This window comes from Hakea prostrata, chromosome 9 (genome assembly GCF_041222555.1).
Source record: "Hakea prostrata isolate BN-2017 chromosome 9, UWA_Hpros_2, whole genome shotgun sequence".
In the NCBI taxonomy this organism is placed as follows: domain Eukaryota; kingdom Viridiplantae; phylum Streptophyta; class Magnoliopsida; order Proteales; family Proteaceae; genus Hakea; species Hakea prostrata.
Window position 1 is genome coordinate 1,157,881 of NC_142608.1, and position 21,704 is coordinate 1,179,584.

The 21,704-nt window shown below is 40.5% G+C and overlaps 1 protein-coding gene and 1 pseudogene across 1 annotated transcript; both read right to left on the reverse strand.

The window, feature by feature from the left end:
• Positions 1-472: 472 nt before the first annotated feature.
• On the reverse strand, positions 473-16,575 carry LOC149003898 (Protein kinase superfamily protein). The gene is made up of 4 exons (XM_089168532.1): positions 15,397-16,575; positions 2,369-2,452; positions 1,121-2,239; positions 473-918 (listed from the first exon to the last, which is right to left on the reverse strand). The coding sequence occupies exons 1-3, from the start codon at positions 16,199-16,201 to the stop codon at positions 1,164-1,166; spliced, it is 1,965 nt and encodes a 654-aa protein (XP_089024658.1). The 5' UTR covers positions 16,202-16,575; the 3' UTR covers positions 473-918; positions 1,121-1,163.
• Positions 16,576-20,451: 3,876 nt separating this feature from the next.
• LOC149003899 (probably inactive receptor-like protein kinase At2g46850 pseudogene) lies at positions 20,452-21,509 on the reverse strand (annotated as a pseudogene).
• Positions 21,510-21,704: the final 195 nt, after the last annotated feature.

The following is a 21,704-nucleotide window of genomic DNA, read 5'->3' on the forward strand; positions in this document are numbered from 1 at the left end:
GTGCATACGATTAACCTAAGAACACTTGTGTTTTAAACTTCCTGAACTTTTCAATGCTTCAGAATTTATTGGCGTTAAACATTTCACTAGAGAGCCTGTGAAGTCGGTATTAAGACCTGGATAATTTTTTTTTTCAATCAACGTGAGAGGCCTGACAATATTCTCTTTATCAAGAAACGAAGGAAATAAGTTCAAGATCGAGTATTTGGCACGTTAATATTCTGGTGATGTTGTGCTATTTGAATCCATTTCGTTAGTTGAATTATTTTTTCTTTTTGGATGAACAAAATTCACAAACAGAAGAGAAAAGTGACCATTATTGTTATCCAATATTTTGTGAGACTCTTAGTTCAGTTTAAAGATCTGTATTTCTATTATTATCACAATAGAGATATTTCAGGGCTAGAGCCTCATGGTTTTTCCCCTCATGTATACCTCTCCCAAAGACTAGTGGAGATGGATGAATCTGAGCTCTATAGTCCCTGGCATTTTCGTTGAATCCTCACCCTAGTGTCCCACTCGAAGGTCGGTTTTCACAGGGTGTCATGATTTCATTTTTGTGGTTTTAAAAACTATAATACCCTCTGATCAGTGCCGGTGCCGGTGCCCTAGCATCCATGGGCATTCATCCAGTTCTGTCAAGGGATCTCATCGTCACCTGAGTGAGACGTGATGGTGTTGCCTCCATGTTTACTCAAAGTGACAAGGATGCATCGTTTCTAAATGTGAACATTGATTAACCTTGGTTGCACTTTTGTCTACTGCAACAGCAGCTTATGTAGGTCAAGTGGAAGTGGGATACAATTACAAGGTATACCATGACTAGTGGAGCTTGCATTAGTTGATAATAGAATGACTTCCTATATTGTGGGCATTGGCTTCTTGGCTCTTTGCTCTGAACCGATTCTCTCATCCAACCTGCAGACAGTGGAGAGGCACACTACGTTAAAGATTCATTGAGACATCCTGGGTATCATTTGAAGGAGGAACAGAGTCACAAAATGTTTTCGCCAAGCCATGATTTATGTGAATAAATAACCATGCATCAGGGAAGCAATTTTGTGAATCTGGGAATATGCTTTCGTTGCAGTATTTTGTTTCAACGCATAAATATACTCACAATTTGCTGGGTGATCACACTCTGGACCAATGTCAACTGATGGTCATGGCATATAAACAGAATCTGGAGACATTGAGATCATCTGCAGAAGACTGGAATTGGAGAATGTTTCCTCCAGTCTAGGTCCTCTGTGATTGTTGTTATCATCTAAATTCTCTTTTGTAATGTGTACCAACTCACTAGCAACATCCATCATAACCAACTTACCATCCCCACCAAACAACAAGCACCGTGTCGCTAAATCTGCAACTCTCTCGATCTGTTCTCGACAAAATGATGGTTGCTCATGATAATAGAGTTGTGGGTCGATGATTTCCTCTAGCTTTCCATTCCTTATCTTTGTGAGAGCCATTGTTGGAAGGTCTACATGCTTTGATCCTGTAATTATTTCCAGCAGAACCACTCCCAGGTCATGCACATCACCTCTATAGAAATGCAAACCTTCTAAATTGTGGCCTAAGCAGGACCCATCTCTTATGCTGGAGTTCTGCAGCCCAAACCCAGCCACTTTGACCGTATAGTCCCGGTCGAAAAATATACAACTGGATTTGAGACAACAGTGGTCAATGGGAGGAGATATCTCACACTGCATGTATGCAAGGGCACTAGCGACTTCTGCAGCAATTTTCAAACGCCTGTACCAGCCTAAAGAAAAATTTTGCCCTCCATTTTGATGCAGGTGTTCCTCCAGGTTACCATTTGCGGAGATCTCGTAGACAACCAGTGCTGTGTAGGAGTCGATACAGCATCCTAGGAGACGAGCCACATTTCTGTGTGTAACTGTAGACAAGATCTCTACCCGAGACAAAACTAACATGAGGTCCTGCTCGTTTTCACACTGCATCTTCTGGACAGCCACATGTGATCCATCACCAAGAACCCCAGCATGAATTGTTCCATTCATGCCATCTACAAGTTGCTGGCTGTCTTCAAATCCTTTTGTGGCTTCCTCTAATTCCCTGTTTGTGAACAACCTCATATTCCTACAGACCTTACTGAATGAGATTGTGCCCAGAGTACCAGCCGAATCAGGATCCAATGCACTGGACCTGATTCTCCGCTTGACTAAAGCATAAAGTGAAACTGATGAGGCAATAATGAATGCCAAAGCTAGGCAACCTGCTCATGAGAGATGGAAAAAGCAGTCAAAAAAAGCAACAGCTACAACCAAAGAAAACCTAAGAGGCACTGGACAATTGTAGTTTTGCAGAAACTAATGGAAAACAGGTTGGTTTTCTTCATGGTTACCAGATAGGATTATTGCTTTCTTTTTGCTATGTCTTTTGGCGTAACAGTCCTCCCCATATACTTGTTGATCACCCTTCATGCAGGCTGTTGAAAACAAACAATATGAGCCAACTTTCTTTATCTGGTAAGAGAACCAGTTTTACAAGTGTGGAACGAAAAAGAAAAAAGAAACTGTGAGGCCAGAACAAATACAGACAGGTAGGAGGCAATAAGGATTTGCTAGCATGTGATAGAATCATGTTAACACTTTAGATTCTTCCTTCTCATCCTTTGGGTAGGGGGTTAGACCCCAATAATATATGATGCAATTTTAGAGTTCCTTGGCAATGTGAAAAGGAATTGTTTACATATGTGTTGGTGTGAATTTTGTCTGGTTCTGTAAACCATAATCTTGCATCGAACTATCAGATCTGGATTGATCTGGCTTGATCTTACCTTCTTCCTGTAAAATGAATAGATTGTTAGAAACGGTGCCGATCGGTGGGATCGGCGTTCCGTCTCCGACAGTCTAGTCAGTGATAGGTTTGAGATGATCTTTTGAGCTCAATGAGAGCTTCTGCAGAACTTTAATGGAAAAAGCGGGAAGAAAGTGAGAGATTTTGAGAATTTGAATATCCTACTTACCTGCACATGCCTCACTTCTATTTATAGCTATCTCACTTGACTCTTCCGTTTCTAACCACCATCGGATTCTCGATTCAGATTGAATGGATATGATCTGCTCTTTATGCTGTTTTCGGGTGAACCTATAGTTGATCTTTATGATTTCGGTTTAACCTGGTTGGACCAGTATAAACCGGAAGGGGATGTTTTATTTACAACACGAGCCCCCAAGACTGCTGATTAGGTTGAAATCAAATTGAAACTCTGATCATGAGGTTTCAGCTTTTCTTCTGATCAACCAACTTGATTGTTTTTTGTTATCTTCGATTCATTTCTTGGCTTGACATAGGTTGTGAGAATTCTTCAGTGCTTGAGCTCATCTCCAGTTATGAAGGATTATTTGGGCGCTAAGTTCATCCTTCAGTTGAAAGAGTTCATCAGAAATTCTGAGATCAATCTAAGGCTTCGTAGAGCTCATCAGAATTCTGAGCTCATCTGTCAACCTTGGAGCTCATCAGTAACTTCCGAGCTCATCCTTCGATCAAACGAGTTCATTAGAGATCCTGAGATCAATCTATAGCTTCGTAGAGCTCATCATTTGATCTTGGGAGACTGGGAGTTCATCGGGAATCATCCAATTCAACTCAGCTGGAGAGATCAATCAATGGATACTGGATTCAATCAGAACCGCTCTTTTTTCTTTGGAATTAAGCTTAAGTTCATCTTTGAATTTTTCACCAAGTACACGGCTGAATTTGGGCCCTTTGACACTTGACATGTGTAGAAAATTGCCTTTTTATCTAATCTTGATCTTCTCTTACGTTTGGAAAATATTCAGCCCCCAAATCATTTTAGAAAGAAAAAATGTGCGAAGGAAAAGAATCTTGGGGGTGAAAGGAATACAGAGGGGGCAGCAATCTCTGACCTACTACACATCTGACCACATACCACACCTCTGACCACTTGTTGTATCTCTCATCAGTTGCTGTATCTTTGATCAGCTGCTTCTTTTTTCCCCTAAGATACAACTTTTGATCCAATCATCTTCCGTTCACATGCTTGCTGTTGATATTGACCTTGAAGAAATTGTATAATTGCATAACCTTTTCTTTGCTAAGCAGCTGATTAGAAATTTTATGCAAAAGTTGTTGATGAAGTATTCTTAGGAAAGAGTGGCTGATGAAGCCTTTTGAGAAAACAGCTAACGAAAGCCTTAATAGCTAATCAAATGCCTTTAGAGAAAACGGTTGACGAAAGCCTTAATAGCTGATCAGAAGCCTTTTGAGAAAACATATGACCATAATTTTAATGACTGATCAAACTTCCTTTTTAGGAAGTAGCTGACCAGAGCCTTAGTGGTTGATCAGAAACCTTTATGCCGCTTGACTTGAAAGAAATCCTTGATCAGCTTTGAAAAGTATGATCAGCCTCGGAAGGCTTGGCTTACTGAAAGCCTGACTTACGGAAAGTCTGGATCATCCTCGGAAGGCATGATCCTTTGATCAGCTTCGGAAAGCATGATCAAGCCTCGAAAGGCTGGGCTTACTGAAAGCTTGACTTATGAAAAGTCTGATCATCCTTGGAAGGTACGACCCTTTGATCAGCTTCGGAAAGCATGATCAGGCCTCGGAAGGCTGGGCTTACTGAAAGCCTGACTTACAGAAAGTTTGATCATCCTCGGAAGGTATGACCCTTTGACCAGCTTCGGAAAGCATGATCAGGCCTCGGAAGGCTGGTTTACCGAAAGCCCGACTTACGGAAAGTCAAGATCGTCCTCGGAAGGCATGATCCTTGATTAGCTTCGGAAAGCGTGACCAGGCCTCAGAAGGCTAGCTTACTAAAAGTCTGACTTACGGAAAGTCGGGATCGTCCTCGGAAGGCATGATCCTTGATCAGCTTCGGAAAGCATGATCAGGCCTCGGAAGGCTTAATCTTTGATCAGCTTCTAAAAGCGTGATTAGGCCTCGGAAGGCTTAATCTTTGATCAGCTTCGGAAAGCGTGATCAGGCCTCGTAAGGCTGGATTGATGAAGAACCCCTTTTGCGCGGTTGAAGAAGAATCTTTAAGTGATAACAGTTGATAGAAATAAGTCTTCAAGAATAATAGGAACCTCTGCTTTTGCTATTGAAAATATCTTTTGAGATGGATTACATTCCATGGTCGCCTTAAACAGCTTCCATGTAAATCTTTGGTGGTCCTCCGCTATATAGAAAATGGCTGATCAGAAGCCTTCATAGATGAGAAAAACCTTTTTTGTGGCTGAGAGAAGCCTTTAGAGAACGGCTGACGAGAAAAAAGGTGTGCAGAGGAAGAGAATCTTGGGGGTGAAAGGAATACAGAGGGGGCAGCTGAGTCAGTCTAGCCCTCTGGACAAAATGTCTCACCTTTGCCTTCCCTAGTTCATCTTCCACCTGCTGCACATTTGATCACCTCAGACTGACTCAAGCAGTCAACGTGGAGAATCCATCTACCGGGATTTCCTCCATCCACGGGTGGCGATACATTCTCAGGTTAGTCATCTCTTTAATTCTTTACAAGATATTTGGTATTCTGTCCATCTGAATTCATTCTAAGCATTCAAGTTCTTCAATGCTTTAAAGAAAGTTGCACAATGATCAATGCTTTAATGTTCAATCTGTTAAAATTGAGCAGAGTGAAAGATTAAATGATAATATGAAGTTTGCAATAAAGTGCAAGATCAAATAATAAAATGATAATATGACGTTTGTAACAAAGTACAAGATCAAATAATAAAATGATAATATGAAGTTTGCAACTCCTCAAGAAAAATTTAATTTATGTAGTTCTGGACTGATGAATTCCCTTGTCCAAGAATTTTCTAACTTTTTTTTTTTTTTTAAACCAGTGCATTCTATGCCATAACCATGGTAGTAGAAAACCAGGACCCTTGGTGACGCTAAAGTAAGTAACCATCTGCAAGTAAAGAGCTGCACTCATCTGGAATTTTTCATATATTCCTTTTGATATTCCACATTCATCTCTAGGTTGTATGTGGCAAACACTCCTGATCAATTATCAAATGTAGAAAGAATCTTTGTAAATCGAAGATTTCAAATATTGTTAGAAAAACAAATGATGACCAGGAATCTCTAATATACTTATCTTTTTTATTGCAATGGATTTCTTGCCCCATGATCTCTTTCTGTACTCAAATTCTTCAAGAATCTTTGAAATGCTTCATTGAGGAGTTGATGTTTGAGTACAAGAGCTATTGGAAAGTAAGATTCCCATAGAGTTTGCATTTTCTTCACATTCCTAGAGGAGAGTGATTCCCTGCTCTCCATTTTGAAAGTAAGAATATTGGGGATGTAGCATTGATTGCTTCTGCTACTGCTTCTCAAGCTCCCATCATCCGTGGTTGTTACGCTTGATGCTTTCGTTTTAGAGATCTAAGAAATTAACCTCAAATTGAGATACTAGCTGGCAATCTCCTTTGATTGCTTTTATCAGAATTAAATTAAATTCTGAAAGCTTTGGTGAAGTCATGCATTCTCATTTCTCAATCATCCAAACGATGGCCTTCCTCTCTAACCCCAACAGCTGTTGCTGCTGCTACTTCTGCTTCTTCTTCTCATTAACATTTAATTCATTTCTCGCCTGCTCATAGTTTGCAGCTTCCTTGCTCACCTCATAGCCCAAGCTGAAACTTCTTCATTCCCTCTTTTGTTCTTCTGAGACAGCAATTGCTTCTTGATGCCTTTACTCTCAAGAGTTGTGGACTTCAAATTGGTTTGTGTGTTTAACGAGCATCAGCTTTTGATCTCACCAGTAGACATCCTGAGCCATTTTGATGCATCCACAACAGCATAATAGTGGTGCAAGAAACAAACTCAAATTTCGTTTCAAAGTAGATCTTCCAATTACATTCTCCTCTAGATGCCAAGCTTTCTTGAATGACATCAGAGATAGCCTAATGCATTTGATGAAATGTCAGGGACTTTCTCAGGCTCAGAAGATCAGTGTGCCTTTGGAAGAACGTATGTGAAGAGAAGCTTCCTTTGCTGCGTCCAGAGTTGCGTCCTCTGGTGGAAGCAACTTACACAAAGCCAGAGCCTCCTCAAAATCACCAGACGCTGTTAATTGCACTATATGCAGTAAGGTTTCTTGAGTTTTCTTCCCTGTCAACTGTAAAGCACCTGCCCCTTTAAGAATTTCTTCCTTTGGATCAAACCAACAGCATTGCCTCTGGATTCAAATCCTCGCTGCTGCTGCTGACTTCAGCTATTTTCTATGTTGAGATTTGCCAATTAAACAGATGTTGACCCAATTCAAGAAGAATAACAGGTTCAAAAATAATTTGATGAATACAACTTGTAGAAAACAGTGAAAAGTGATACTTAGATCTGAGAAAATAGTAATGGAGATCTGAGAGAACAGCCATAGAGATCTAAGATTTGAGAGAATAAAGACACTTAGATCCGGGAGAACGGAGATCAGCACGTGGAAAAACAAGAAAGATTGATGACGAGCTAAAGGTCTGAAGAATCAAATCAACAGATTGAATAGATCAAAGGCTAGGAGAATAACATATCATCAGATAAGTATTTCCTCATTCATATCGATCCACGATTCTTCTCTTCGAAGTGGAGGAGAATCTCATCTCACGATCTCTAAATTCAGAATTTGTCTTTTACCAGTTGATAGAGAAGGAAGAGCTTGAGTCATTGCCAACACTTGTCCCATTTTCTAACTTGGTCACAAATATCAGGCTCACAATTTGCTCTCACTTGAATTCTCATTTTTCAGTTGCTTAGAATTGACTCCAATGGAAAGAAACGATAAAATCACAAATCAGATAAATGGGGAAATGGTTGAACTAAATTGAAACATGACTGAACCTAGAAATCTCGTAAATTTGTTGCAGATGAAGAAGCTCGCTGAAAATTCTATAATAAACTGTTAATGCACTCTGATCTGTAAATGGAGAGTTGCAATTCGATCTTCAAGAAGAGGTACTGGTGAGGGAAGATTTTAAGAAATTTACAGAGAACAACTAGTATTCAAGGTATTGAGGATTACATATGGCTTCGCCTCTAATCTTAAATCCATAAACTAATCCTAAGAGATCTAGAGAATCGAAAAAGAAGTGAAAGAAAAAACAAGCGAATCTGATCCAGAGCTGCAATCAAACCAGATGAGATGGAGATCTGTAACCAAACAACATAATTACTCTTCCACCTCGATCAAGATACCGATCAGAATAATAGGGATTTACTGCTGGCAGGAGAAGCACAAAGCTACTGATCAAAGATCTAGAGATCTCAAGATAGATCGAAGCAATAACTAATATAAAGAAGAACGCTCCTTGTTCGACTGAAAAATCAGATCTAGCTTGGAGTACACGAAACTTCGTCGAAAAAAGCGCGTAAAGCATCTGGATGCTTCTCCAAAACCTGACAAAACTAAAAGATTTTTATTAGAAAACAACAAATTCAAAGATCTAACGAAGACTTAGAGACTTCGGGAAACCACTTCCGACGAGGAACGATGTCTCTTCTCTTCTTTTTCTTAAACGAATCACCGCAAGAAATTGTAGATTTCAACAAAACTTCACAGTAACCGTTCAAGAATCCAGAAAACGAAACAGATCTTAGAAGAAAAACTTGATCGCTGAGCAAAAGATCTCCGAAAAAAGATTGCATAAGAGTGATCGGTGAATCATCATGCTCTTCCAGTAACTGAGCTATAGCTTCTTGCTCAGGTTCCCATAGACAGCGCCAAATGTTGGTGCGAATTTCGTTGGGTTCTGTAAACCATAATCTTGCACTGAACTATCAGATCTGGATTGATCTGGCTTGATCTTACCTTCTTCCGGTAAAATGAATAGATTGTTAGAAACGGTGCCGATCGGTGGGATCGGCGTTCTGTCCGATGGTCTAGTCAGTGATAGGTTTGAGATGATCTTTTGAGCTCAATGAGAGCTTCTGCAGAATTTTAACGGAAAAACGAGAGATTTTGAGAATTTGAATATCCTACTTACCTGAGCACGCCTGACTTCTATTTATAGCTATCTCACTTGACTCTTCCGTTGCTAACCACCGTCGGATTCTCGATTCAGATTGAATGGATATGATTTTCTCTTTATGCTGTTTTCGGGTGAACCTATAGTTGATCTTTATGATTTCGGTTTTACCTAGTTGGACCAGTATAAACCGAAAGGGGATATTTTATTCACAACACGAGGGGGCTCGTGTTGTGAATAAATTACCCTGACTTTGGTTCATACCGGTTCAACCAGATTCAACTGATGAGACGAATGAATTTACAGGTCCGCCCAAAGGTTAAACAAAGGCTTAATCATAGCCATCCAATCTATACTTTCCATACGACGGTTGTCAGTGATAAAGGACAATGTAAAAAGCCAATAAATAGGGCCAAGATGCTCATGAGAGGTAAGTCATTCGAATATTCACAAAAGTTCACTCTTCTCGCATGTTTTCCATTAAAGCTCCTCAGAAGCTCTCAGAGAGCTCTGAAAACCCTACTTCTTGCCAACTACTGACTTGATCGTCGGAGACGGAACGCCAATCCAGCTGATCGGCTCCGTTTCTTACGGTTCTCTTCAAATTGTTTGCAGGCAGGAAGGATTCAACTAGTTCAAATCAAGCTTGGTGCGATTGGGGCAAAATTTGCACCAACATTTGGCGCCGTCTGTGGGAACCTTAGCAAGAAGCTATAGCTCAGTTACCGGAAGAGCATGATGATTCACCGATCACTTTTATGCAATCTTTTTTCGGAGATCTTTTGCTCAGCGATCAAGTTTTTCTAAGATCTGTTTCGTTTTTTTGGATTCTTGAACGATTACTGTGAAGTTTTGTTGAAATCTACAATTTCTTACAGTGATTTGCTAAAGAAAAAGAAGAGAAGAGACATTGTTCCTCGTTGGAAGTAGCTTCCCAAAGTCTCTAAGTCTTCGTTAGATCTTTGAATTTGTTGTTTTCTAATAAAAATCTTTTAGTTTTGTCAGGTTTTGGAGAAGCATCCAGATGCTTTACGCGCTTTTCTTGACGAAGTTTCGTGTACTCCAAGCTAGATCTGATTTTTCAGTCGAACAAGGAGCGTTCTTCTTTATCTTAGTTATTGCTTCGATCTATCTCGAGATCTCTAGATCTTTGATCAACATCTTTGTGCGTCTCCTGCCAGCAGTAAATCCCTGTTATTTTGATCTGTATCTTGATCGAGGTGGAAGAGTAATTATGTTGTTTGGTTACAGATCTCCATCTCATCTGGTTTGATTGCAGCTCTGGATCAGATTCGCTTGTTTTTTCTTTCACTTCTTTTTCGATTCTCTAGATCTCTTAGGATTAGTTTATGGATTTAAGATTAGAGGCGAAGCCATATGTAATCCTCAATACCTTGAATACTAGTTGTTCTCTGTAAATTTCTTAAATCTTCCCTCACCAGTACCTCTTCTTGAAGATCGAATTGCAACTCTCCATTTACAGATCAGAGTGCATTAACAGTTTATTATAGAATTTTCAGCGAGCTTCTTCATCTGCAACAAATTTACGAGATTTCTAGGTTCAGTCATGTTTCAATTTAGTTCAACCATTTCCCCATTTATCTGATTTGTGATTTTATCGTTTCTTTCCATTGGAGTCAATTCTAAGCAACTGAAAAATGAGACAAGCAAGTGAGAGCAAATTGTGAGCCTGACATTTGTGACCAAGTTAGACAAAAAAGGGACAAGTGTTGGCAATGACTCAAGCTCTTCCTTCTTTATCAACTGGTAAAAGACAAATTCTGAATTTAGAGATTGTGAGATGAGATTCTCCTCCACTTCGAAGAGAGGAATTGTGGATCGATATGAACGAGGAAACACTCATCTGATGATATGTTATTCTCCCGGCCTTTGATCTATTCAATATGTTGATTTGATTCTTCAGACCTTTAGCTCGTCATCAATCTTTTTTGTTTTTCCATGTGCTGATCTCCGTTCTCCCAGATCTAAGTGTCTTTATTCTCTCAGATCTTAGATCTCTATGGCTATTCTCTCAGATCTCCATCACTATTTTCTCAGATCTAAGTATCACTTTTCACGGTTTTCTACAAGTTGTATTCATCGAATTATTTTTGAACCTGTATTTCTTCTCGAACTGGGTCAACATCTGTTTAATTGGCAAATCTCAGTCGAGTACCTTTTTTTCTTTGCATTTGTAAGCTTCTCACTGAAAAATGCGACTGGTCGTCCTTCTTGACCCAATTTTGAAACTTCGAGGTCGAACTTTCACTTTCTTGTCATAAGCTCATAAGCCTGTACATAGAAAAATAGCTGAAGTCAGCAGCAGCAGCGAGGATTTGAATCCAAAGGTAATGTTATTGGTTTGATCCAAAGGAAGAAATTCTAAAAGGGGTAGGTGCTTTACAGTTGACAGGGAAGAAAACTCAAGAAACCTTACTGCATATAGTGCAATTAACAGCGTCTGGTGATTTTGAGGAGGCTCTGCCTTTGTGTAAGTTGCTTCCACTAGAGGACGCAACTCTGTGAGCAGCAAAGGAAGCTTCTCTTCACATACGTTCTTCCAAAGGCACACTCATCTTCTGAGCCTGAGAAAGTCCCTGACATTTCATTAAATGCAATAGGCTGTCTCAGATGTCATTCAAGAAAGCTTGGCATCTAGAGGAGAATGTAATTGGAAGATCTACTTTGAAACGAAATTTGAGTTCGTTTCTTGCACCACTATTATGCTGTTGTGGATGCATCAAAATGGCTCAGGATGTCTACTGGTGAGATCAAAAGCTGATGCCCGTTAAACACACAAACCAATTTGAAGTCCACAACTCTTGAGAGTCAAGGCATCAAGAAGCAATTGCTGTCTCAGAAGAACAAAAGAGGGAATGAAGAAGTTTCAGCTTGGGCTATGAGGTGAGCAAGGAAGCTGCAGACTATGAGCAGGCGAGGAATGAAATAAATGTTAATGAGAAGAAGAAGCAGAAGTAGCAGCAACAGCAACAGCTGCTGAGGTTAGAGAGGAAGGCCATCCCTTGGATGATTGAGAAATGAGAATGCATGACTTCACCAAAGCTTTCGAATATAATTTAATTCCAGATAAAAGCAATCAAAGGAGATTGCCAGCTAGTATCTCGATCTGAGGTTAATTTCTTAGATCTCTGAAATTGCAAACGAAAGCATCAAGCGTAACAGCCACGGATGATGGGAGCTTGAGACGCAGCAGCAACAATCGATGCTACATCCCCAATATTCTTACTTTCAAAATGGAGAGCAGGGAATCACTCTCCTCTAAGAATGTGAAGAAAATGCAAACTCCATGGGAATCTTACTTTCCGATAGCTCTTGTACTCAAACAACTACTCCTCAAAGAAGCATTTCAAAGATTCTTGAAGAATTCGAGTACAGAAAGAGATCATGGAGCAAGAAATCTATTGCAATAAAAAAGATAAGTATATTAGAGATTCCTGGCCATCATTTATTTTTCAAACAATATTTGATTTACAAATTCCTGGTCATCATTTTTTTTTCTAACAATATTTGAAATCTTCGATTTACAAAGATTCTTTCTACATTTGATAGTTGATCAAGAGTGTTCGCCACATACAACCTAAAGATGAATGTGGAATATCAAAAGGAATATATCAAAAATTCCAGATGAGTGCAGCTCTTTACTTGCAGATGGTTACTTACTTCAGCTTCACCAAGGGCCCTGGTTTTCTACTACCATGGTTATGGCATAGAATGCAGTGGTTTCAAAAAAAAAAAAGTTAGAAAATTCTTGGACAAGGGAATTCATCAATCCAGAACTACATAAATTAAATTTTTCTTGAGGAGTTGCAATTATTGCAAACTTCATATTATCATTTTATTATTTGATATTGTACTTTGTTACAAACGTCATATTATCATTTTATTATTTGATCTTGCACTTTATTGCAAACTTCATATTATCATTTGGATCTTTCACTCTGCTCAATTTTAACAGGTTGAACATTAAAGCATTGATCATTGTGCAACTTTCTTTAAAGCATTGAAGAACTTGAATGCTTAGAATGAATTCAGATGGACAGAGGAATACCAAATATCTTGTAAAGAATTAAAGAGATGACTAAGCTGAGAATGTATCGCCACCCGTGGATGGAGGAAATCCCGGTTTGATTTCCGGTAGATGGATTCTCCACGTTGACGGCTTGAGTCAGTCTGAGGTGATCAAATGTGCAGCAAGTGGAAGATGATCTGGGGAAGGCAAAGGTGACACATTATGTCCAGAGGGCTGGACTGACTTAGCTGCCCCCTTTGTATTCCTTTCACCCCCAAGATTCTCTTCCTCTGCACACATTTTTTCTCGTCAGCCGTTCTCTAAAGGCTTCTCTTAGCCACATAAAAGGTTTTTCTCAGCTATGAAGGCTTCTGATCAACCATTTTTTATATAGCGGAGGACCACCAAAGATTTGCATGGAAGCTATTTAAGGCGACCATGGAATGTAATTCATCTCAAAAGATATGATCAATAGCAAGAGCAGAGGATCCTATTATTCTTGAAGACTTATTTCTATCAACTGTTATCACTTAAAGATTCTTCTTCAGCCGCGCAAAAGGGGTTCTTCATCAATCCAGCATCCGAGGCCTGATCACGCTTTCCGAAGCTGATCAAAGATTAAGCCTTCTAAGGCTTGATCATGCTTTCCGAAACTGATCAATGATCATGGCTTCCGAGGACGATCCCAACTTTCCGTAAGTCAGGCTTTTAGTAAGCCAACCTTCTGAGGCCTGATCACGCTTTCCGAAGCTGATCAAGGATCATGCCTTCCGAGGATGATCCCGACTTTCCGAGGATGAACTTAGCGTCCAAATAATCCCTCAAAACTGGAGATGAGCTCAAGTACTGAAGAATTCTCACAACCAATACAAAATACAGAGTGATTCAAAGCCATTTCGGAGAAAGATTCAAACCTCCTGACCAGAGTTTCATACAAGTTCAACTTGATCAGCAGGCTTGGGGGCTCGTGTTGTGAATAAATTACCCTGACTCCGTTCATACTGGTTCAACCAGATTCAACTGATGAGACGAATAAATTTACGGGTTCACTTGAAGGCTAAACAAAAGCTTAATCATAGCCATCCGATCTATACTTTCCATCCGACGGTCGTCAGTGATAAAGGACAATGTAAAAAGCCTATAAATAGGGCCAAGATGCTCATGAAAGGTAAGTCATTCAAATATTCACAAAAGTTCACTCTTCTCGCCTGTTTTCCATTAAAGCTCCTCAGAAGCTTTGAAAACCCTACTTCTTGCCAACTACTGACTTGATTGTCGGAGACGGAACGCCGATCCAGCTGATTAGCTCCGTTTCTAACGGTCCTCTTCAAATTGTTTGCATGCAGGAAGGATTCAACTAGTTCAAATCAAGCTTGGTGCGATCAGGGCAAAATTTGCACCAACAATATGTAACTTCACCCAAATGAGTGGATTATGTGATTAATCTAAGGACTAACATCATTCGGTCCCTTCACCGAATTGTGACTATTTTCACCTATCTTCCATCTTCAAGAAATAAGGACACCGAACACCATAAGCTGCTGGAAAAGATACCTACAATGCCTACTCCATGAAACATCTTAATTATTTGGATGAGAAACTCCAGTGAATCTATCACCAACATCTCTGAGATGCCTATTTTTGCCATTCAATTTTCAGCTTGTGAAAGGAACATATATGATAGAATGTAGATGGTAAATGATTGCATTCAATAATAATAAACGGATAACTGTACTATTCATAGACCATGATAAACAAAACGGGAAGCTTCTATGAACAACCTAACTAGCATGTACCCGGATTCACATCCTCTATAATCCACTTTCTTACAATTCCCTGTAATACACTGCTAGGATTGTGAAACCTGGCATTTTATTGTCCAGAGATAGCTTTTGATAGGGTTTTAATTGTGATCGTTGGATAATAAAATGTCAGGTGTTACAATCTTAGCAGTGTATTACAGTGAATTGTAGTGAATTACAAAGACCATTTACAGGTTTGGTCAGTTGGTAATGAGTAATGAACGACACCTCTTCGTGAATGGTATATGTAATATCCCTCCCCTATATATAAAAAAAACTTCCTTGTACCAAAAAAAAAAAAAAAAAAAAAAAAAAAATTTACATTATACCCAGGGTTCACGGAAAGGCTGTTTCTAGAGTCTTAAAACAATGACCTTCTTGGTCATGGTGGAGCAACTTTTACGCTGCATCAGATACAACCAGAATTCATATTCTGGAATGAATTTTATAAATTCAAACTCTAGGTATAATGTTGCTGGTGCTAGCTGGTTCAGCTTGAGTTCTTAGAACAGATAGATGCTCCATGATATTGGTTTTTCGTTATCTTTTGAATTCATTATGGAATCAAAGAAGACACAACATTATACTGGGGGCGACCATAGTAACTTACAGTTTAGGCATCCAACTCCCGCTGCAAATCCATCTCCGGCGAACCCGTTTTGGCACATACATCTAATTCCACCTCCAACCGTCGTAGCATTGACAGGGAATGCGTTGCTTGAGCAGAGTTGCTCAGAAGAATTCATAGGGATAGCCCATTCCAATTTGATCCCACGCTTCCCCAAATTCACCCCACGAGAAACAGCCCAACTGGAAAAACCCCTGCAACCAAACTCTGAAAACACAGAGAATCCATCCCCGATTTCCCAGACGCTGTGATCAGAGAGTGGGTAGCAGCAAGACGAAGGACTACTGGTGGTGCTGTTAACTTTGCCGTCCTGGTCACACCCTGGCAACGAAATTTTTTCACAATCAGCTCTGCACACCGAGGAATCGTCACAATCGTATAAACCAATCACATTATCAACCGATAAGCCGTAGAACGCATTTCCCTGGAAATCAAAGGAGTTCAAATCGGAGTAGCGACGACAAGAGGAATCGGTGGGAAGATCTATGAGAAGACCGTCAGAGAAAAAATCGAGGACCAGGTAGGTCTTAGAAGCTATAGTGAGGAACAGGGAAGTGGAATTGAAGCAGGAGAGACGGAAGGGGTCGAAGTTTGTGCCCAGAGAGATGTTCAAGTGGAAGGGGAATGGAAGTTGCTGAAACTGGCCGCAACTATCGTTAAATCTGGCTCTGCTACTCGGGATGGAAATGGGTTGGAGTTGTGGAAGAGAATCGGAGATGGGTAGGGTTGCAACTCCAAGGAGGAGGAGAATGGAGTGGAATCGGAAAGAGGAAAGGAAGACGGACATGGTTGGGCTTTGTTGGTCGTAAAACAGAGAGAGGCGAGGAAAGAAAGAGGAAGCGTTGGAGGAAAGGACTTTGCTGAATTATCATCATCTGCCATTGTTAATTCTTCAAAGCACACAGAGAGAGAGAGTGAGAGGAAGATTGGTCTGTGGAATGCCCTACAAGGGTACATAGAAGGGCGAGCTATGGCGACTGGGGAGGAGGGAAATGGGAGATGGAAGGCGATGGAAACGCATCGGCATTGGAGTTGCTGCTGATGGTTGAGAATTTCGGAATGTCACGAGGCATGAACCATGAGGTTATTGGCGCGAACCACAAAGTCATTTGGAACTTGGACAAATACATCTGATTCATCCTTGAATTTCTCCCCATTTGCAAGCTTTTTTTCTGTGTGTGTGTGTGGAAGAACGCGAGAACGTTTCCTATTTTATTTTATATATGGGTAATACACTCTTAAGACCGGAAAATTGATTTAAGGTGATCAAGGACTAATAAAGCTTTTTAATATATCAATTCGGCACTTAACCATTTAATAGAAGAAAAAATAATAATGTGAACCCCAAGGGGTGGCTCAGTTGACAAAGCCCAATGCTTCCACATAGGAGGTCAGAATTTGAATCCCCTCGAGGCCCTTCTATATTAATTATATAAAAAGAGCCTTGGGACAAGCTGGCCCGAACCTACCATTCATTCGCCATGAACTTCTACGCCGACAATGACGGAAGATTTTGTCTTATTTTATTCGGCGACGTGAGGAGGAGAAGGAGAGACAGAGAGGGAGAGGGGAGTGCAGGAAGAAGGTAAAGCACAAGGCGTCATAAACAGAGTACTCTCTTTCGTCTGTAGATTCTCCACATCGATTGTGACTAAGACCATCTCCACCGACGGCTAATCTCAAAACACTCCCCAAGAGAAACCCTCTTCTTGTTGATGGTGTTGGGTTCCTCTCTGCCGAAGAAGATTTCTTTGACTCCAAATCCTCTTTGTCCTCTTCTTTGATGGTGAATAGAAGCCTTGATTGCTTGTACAGAACATGCCATTACTAGGGTATTCTCGAGTCTCGTTCTCTGGTTCTCTGAATTTGAATTCAAGTGAGGGGACAACAAGGTTTCAGATTTTCTAGGGTTAGGAAATTTCCAGAAAATTGTTGCACGGAAGGGAGAAGAAAGGGAAAGCGACTGGGGAGGCTCTAGGGTTTGGGCATTGTTACTTGACGGAGAGCAAACAAACAATGCTACTGCAACTTTACAATCACACAGGGGCTGCCACAGGGTTTCCTCCTCTGGAAGCCTTACCTCAACCCCTTTGAACCTCCTTGGTATATCGTTGGCTATACCTCTCAGCAAATTTTATTAATGGATTATCATTTTCTTCCTGCTCGGCCATGGAAGTTGTTGGAGTTGTCGTGGGCTCAATATGGAACTGTTTTTTCCAGCAGAAGAAGTATACTTGCTCCTTATAAGAGCAGCTACTATTGGCGGCGGCTGTGGCAACGGCGGTGGTGGTCGTCGTTGTATGAGGTCCCCCTGAATCGTCAGACTCTACGGTGGGATTCTGCCGTCGAGATCTTCTCCTGCACCAGAGAACATGGAAGATGCAAATACCCCACTCTTTTGATTTTCACCGTTGGATTTAACTATAAAGCCATGATGCAAATCTTACGGGTAGAATAGACATGAGGGTATTATCGTCACAAAAATTACAATTTGTCCTTAATTGATCTTATTGGATAGCTCAGGTAAGGCAGATGCAAAATATCCATTTATTTGGACTAAAAATGACATGGACCAAACCTCATGGGGTCCAGATGAAAATTACCTTTTTATATATGTATTTAGGATGAGGTTGTTACATGTACAACCAGGGAGAATTCAATCATGAACTCTTCATTAAGAAGTGTTGGTCATTGTTAATGGATCAATTCTTTGGTTGTATAATTCCAAAATTTTCCAAACACAATTAATTTGATAACAATAGTATGGTATATAGCTCTAAACTTTTGAATCAATGCCATAGTCCATTTTCACCTTAAAAAGGAAGCTTGGCCAGGAACTAAATCTGTTTTTGTAAAAATTAAGATTGAAATACCATAAAGAGTTGCTTAGGCTCTTTTTGGCATGATTTTTTTTGAGTTGTTTTCATATTGTTCACTTAAGTTTGGCTTAAACTCTTATTTGTTCACTTAAGCGAGCAATATTTCATTTTGTCAAATTTGGTGAACTTTGAATATTACAAGTGAGTACCCACTGTTATTTTTCTTGTTAACTTTGAATTTGAAATTACCATTTTATGCATGGAGTTAAGGAAAATATTTTGCAAAACTTCATTTCATTTTTTTCAAATTTACAAAAGAACCACCTGCCCCCACTTGATTGCTCGATTGTTAGGTTTAGCCGTTCAGGTCACAGGCTTGACCATGGTTCGTCTCACCCGAGTTAGGTAATAGAAAATGATGGTGTGGTCCTCACCTTAATAACTCTTCCTCTTAGAACCCAAGATCCAATATGGGATTTCGATTTTAGGATTTTCAACTTTCGATTAGATTTCTGCAACAATTTTCTTCCATTCATAACTTAATTCTGTAATTTATTTATGCGATTGATTTCCAACATATCCTGCGAATTGAGGTTTGGTGGAGAATCAATGGATCCCAGAGCTTCTTCGTTTGAACATGAGTAAACGCTCTAGGAAACGATCCAAGTTAACATGGGATGTGCCCCCTTCAATTCCAGCTCCCAAGGTACGATCCCCTCTGGAATATCGATCAATACTGATATTTGATCATTTGTTAGAGTGGGATTTTCGTTCTGATTTCTTAAAATCTGTTAAAGGTCCACTCGAAAGTTAAACAAAGGCATAATCATAGCCATCTGATCTATACTTTCCATCCGACGGTCGTCAGTGATAAAGGGCAATGTAAAAAGCCTATAAATAGGGCCAAGATGCTCATGAGAGGTAACCCCCCACGCCCCCCCTCCCCCCCCCCCCCCCCCCCCCCTCCCGCCCCCCACCCCCCCCTCCCCAGCGCGCCGATCGCTTAGAGAGCTCTGAAAACCGCCGATCAGTTAGAGAGCTCTGAAAACCCTACTTCTTGCCTCGTCGGAGACGGAACACCGATCCAACTGATCGCTTCTTGCCTCGTCGGAGACGGAACACCGATCCAACTGATCGGCTCCATTTCCAACGGTCCTCTTCAAATTGTTTGCAAGCAGAAAGGATTCAACTAGTTCAAATCAAGTTTGTACGATCAGGGCAAAATTTGCACCAACAATATGTAACTTTACCCAAATGACTGGATTGTGTGATTAATCTAAGGACTAACATCATTCGGTCCTCCCTTCACCGAATTGTGACTATTTTCACCTATCTTCCATCTTCAAGAAATAAGGACACCGAACACCATAAGTTGCTGGAAAACATACCTACAATGCCTACTCCATGAAACATCTTAATTATTTGGATGAGAAACTCCAGTGAATCTATCACCAACATCTTTGAGATGCCTACTTTTGCCATTCAATTGTCAGCTTGTGAAAGCAACATATATGATAGAATGTAGATGGTAAATGATTGCATTCAATAATAATAAACGGATAACTGTACTATTCATAGACCATGATAAACAAAACGGGAAGCTTCTATAAACAACCTAACTAGCATGTACCCGGATTCACATCCTATATAATCCACTTTCTTACAATTCCCTGTAATACACTGCTAGGATTGTGAAACCTGGCATTTTATTGTCCAGAGATAGCTTTTGATAGGGTTTTAATTGTGATCGTTGGATAATAAAATGTCAGGTGTTACAATCTTAGCAGTGTATTACAGTGAATTGTAGTGAATTACAAAGACCATTTACAGGTTTGGTCAGTTGGTAATGAGTAATGAACGACACCTCTTCGTGAATGGTATATGTAATATCCCTCCCCTATATATAAAAAAAACTTCCTTGTACCAAAAAAAAAAAAAAAAAAAAAAAAAAAATTTACATTATACCCAGGGTTCACGGAAAGGCTGTTTCTAGAGTCTTAAACCAATGACCTTCTTGGTCATGGTGGAGCAACTTTTACGCTGCATCAGATACAACCAGAATTCATATTCTGGAATGAATTTTATAAATTCAAACTCTAGGTATAATGTTGCTGGTGCTAGCTGGTTCAGCTTGAGTTCTTAGAACAGAATAGGTGCTCCATAATATTGGTTTTTCGTTATCTTTTGAATTCATTATGGAATCAAAGAAGACACAACATTATACTGGGGGAGACCATAGTAACTTACAATTTAGGCATCCAACTCCCGCTGCAAATCCATCTCCGGCGAACCCGTTTTGGCACATACATCTAATTCCACCTCCAACCGTCGTAGCATTGACAGGGAATGCGTTGCTTGAGCAGAGTTGCTCAGAAGAATTCATAGGGATAGCCCATTCCAATTTGATCCCACGCTTCCCCAAATTCACCCCACGAGAAACAGCCCAACTGGAAAAACCCCTGCAACCAAACTCTGAAAACACAGAGAATCCATCCCCGATTTCCCAGACGCTGTGATCAGAAAGTGGGTAGCAGCAAGACGAAGGACTACTAGTGGTGCTGTTAACTTTGGCGTCCTGGTCACACCCTGGCAACGAAATTTTTTCACAATCAGCTCTGCACACCGAGGAATCGTCACAATCGTATAAACCAATCACATTATCAACCGATAAGCCGTAGAACGCATTCCCCTGGAAATCAAAGGAGTTCAAATCGGAGTAGCGACGACAAGAGGAATCAGTGGGAAGATCTATGAGAAGACCGTCAGAGAAAAAATCGAGGACCAGGTAGGTCTTAGAAGCTATAGTGAGGAACAGGGAAGTGGAATTGAAGCAGGAGAGACGGAAGGGGTCGAAGTTTGTGCCCAGAGAGATGTTCAAGTGGAAGGGGAATGGAAGTTGCTGAAACTGGCCGCAACTATCGTTAAATCTGGCTCTGCTACTCGGGATGGAAATGGGTTGGAGTTGTGGAAGAGAATCGGAGATGGGTAGGGTTGCAACTCCAAGGAGAAGGAGAATGGAGTGGAAAAGGAAAGAAGAAAGGAAAACGGACATGGTTGGGCTTTGTTGGTCGTAAAACAGAGAGAGGCGAGGAAAGAAAGCGGAAGCGTTGGGGGAAAGGACTTAGCTGAATTATCATCATCTGCCATTGTTAATTCTTCAAAGCACAGAGAGAGAGAGAGTGAGAGGAAGATTGGTCTGTGGAATGCCCTACAAGGGTACATAGAAGGGCGAGCTATGGCGACTGGGGAGGAGGGAAATGGGAGATGGAAGGCGATGGAAATGCATCGGCATTGGAGTTGCTGCTGATGGTTGAGAATTTCGGAATGTCACGAGGCATGAACCATGAGGTTATTGGCGCCAACCACAAAGTCATTTGGAACTTGGACAAATACATCTGATTCATCCTTGAATTTCTCCCCATTTGCAAGCTTTTTTCTGTGTGTGTGTGTGGAAGAACGCGAGATCGTTTC

Coding starts and splice junctions, on each gene's coding strand:
- LOC149003898 (XM_089168532.1), bottom strand. CDS start 16,201: ATGTCCGTCTTCCTTTCCTCTTTCCGATTCCACTCCATTCTCCTCCTC. Junction 2,453..15,396: donor GGGAGTTGGATGCCTAAACT/GTAAGTTACTAT, acceptor TGTTTTCAACAG/CCTGCATGAAGGGTGATCAA. Junction 2,240..2,368: donor GAAAGCAATAATCCTATCTG/GTAACCATGAAG, acceptor TCTCATGAGCAG/GTTGCCTAGCTTTGGCATTC.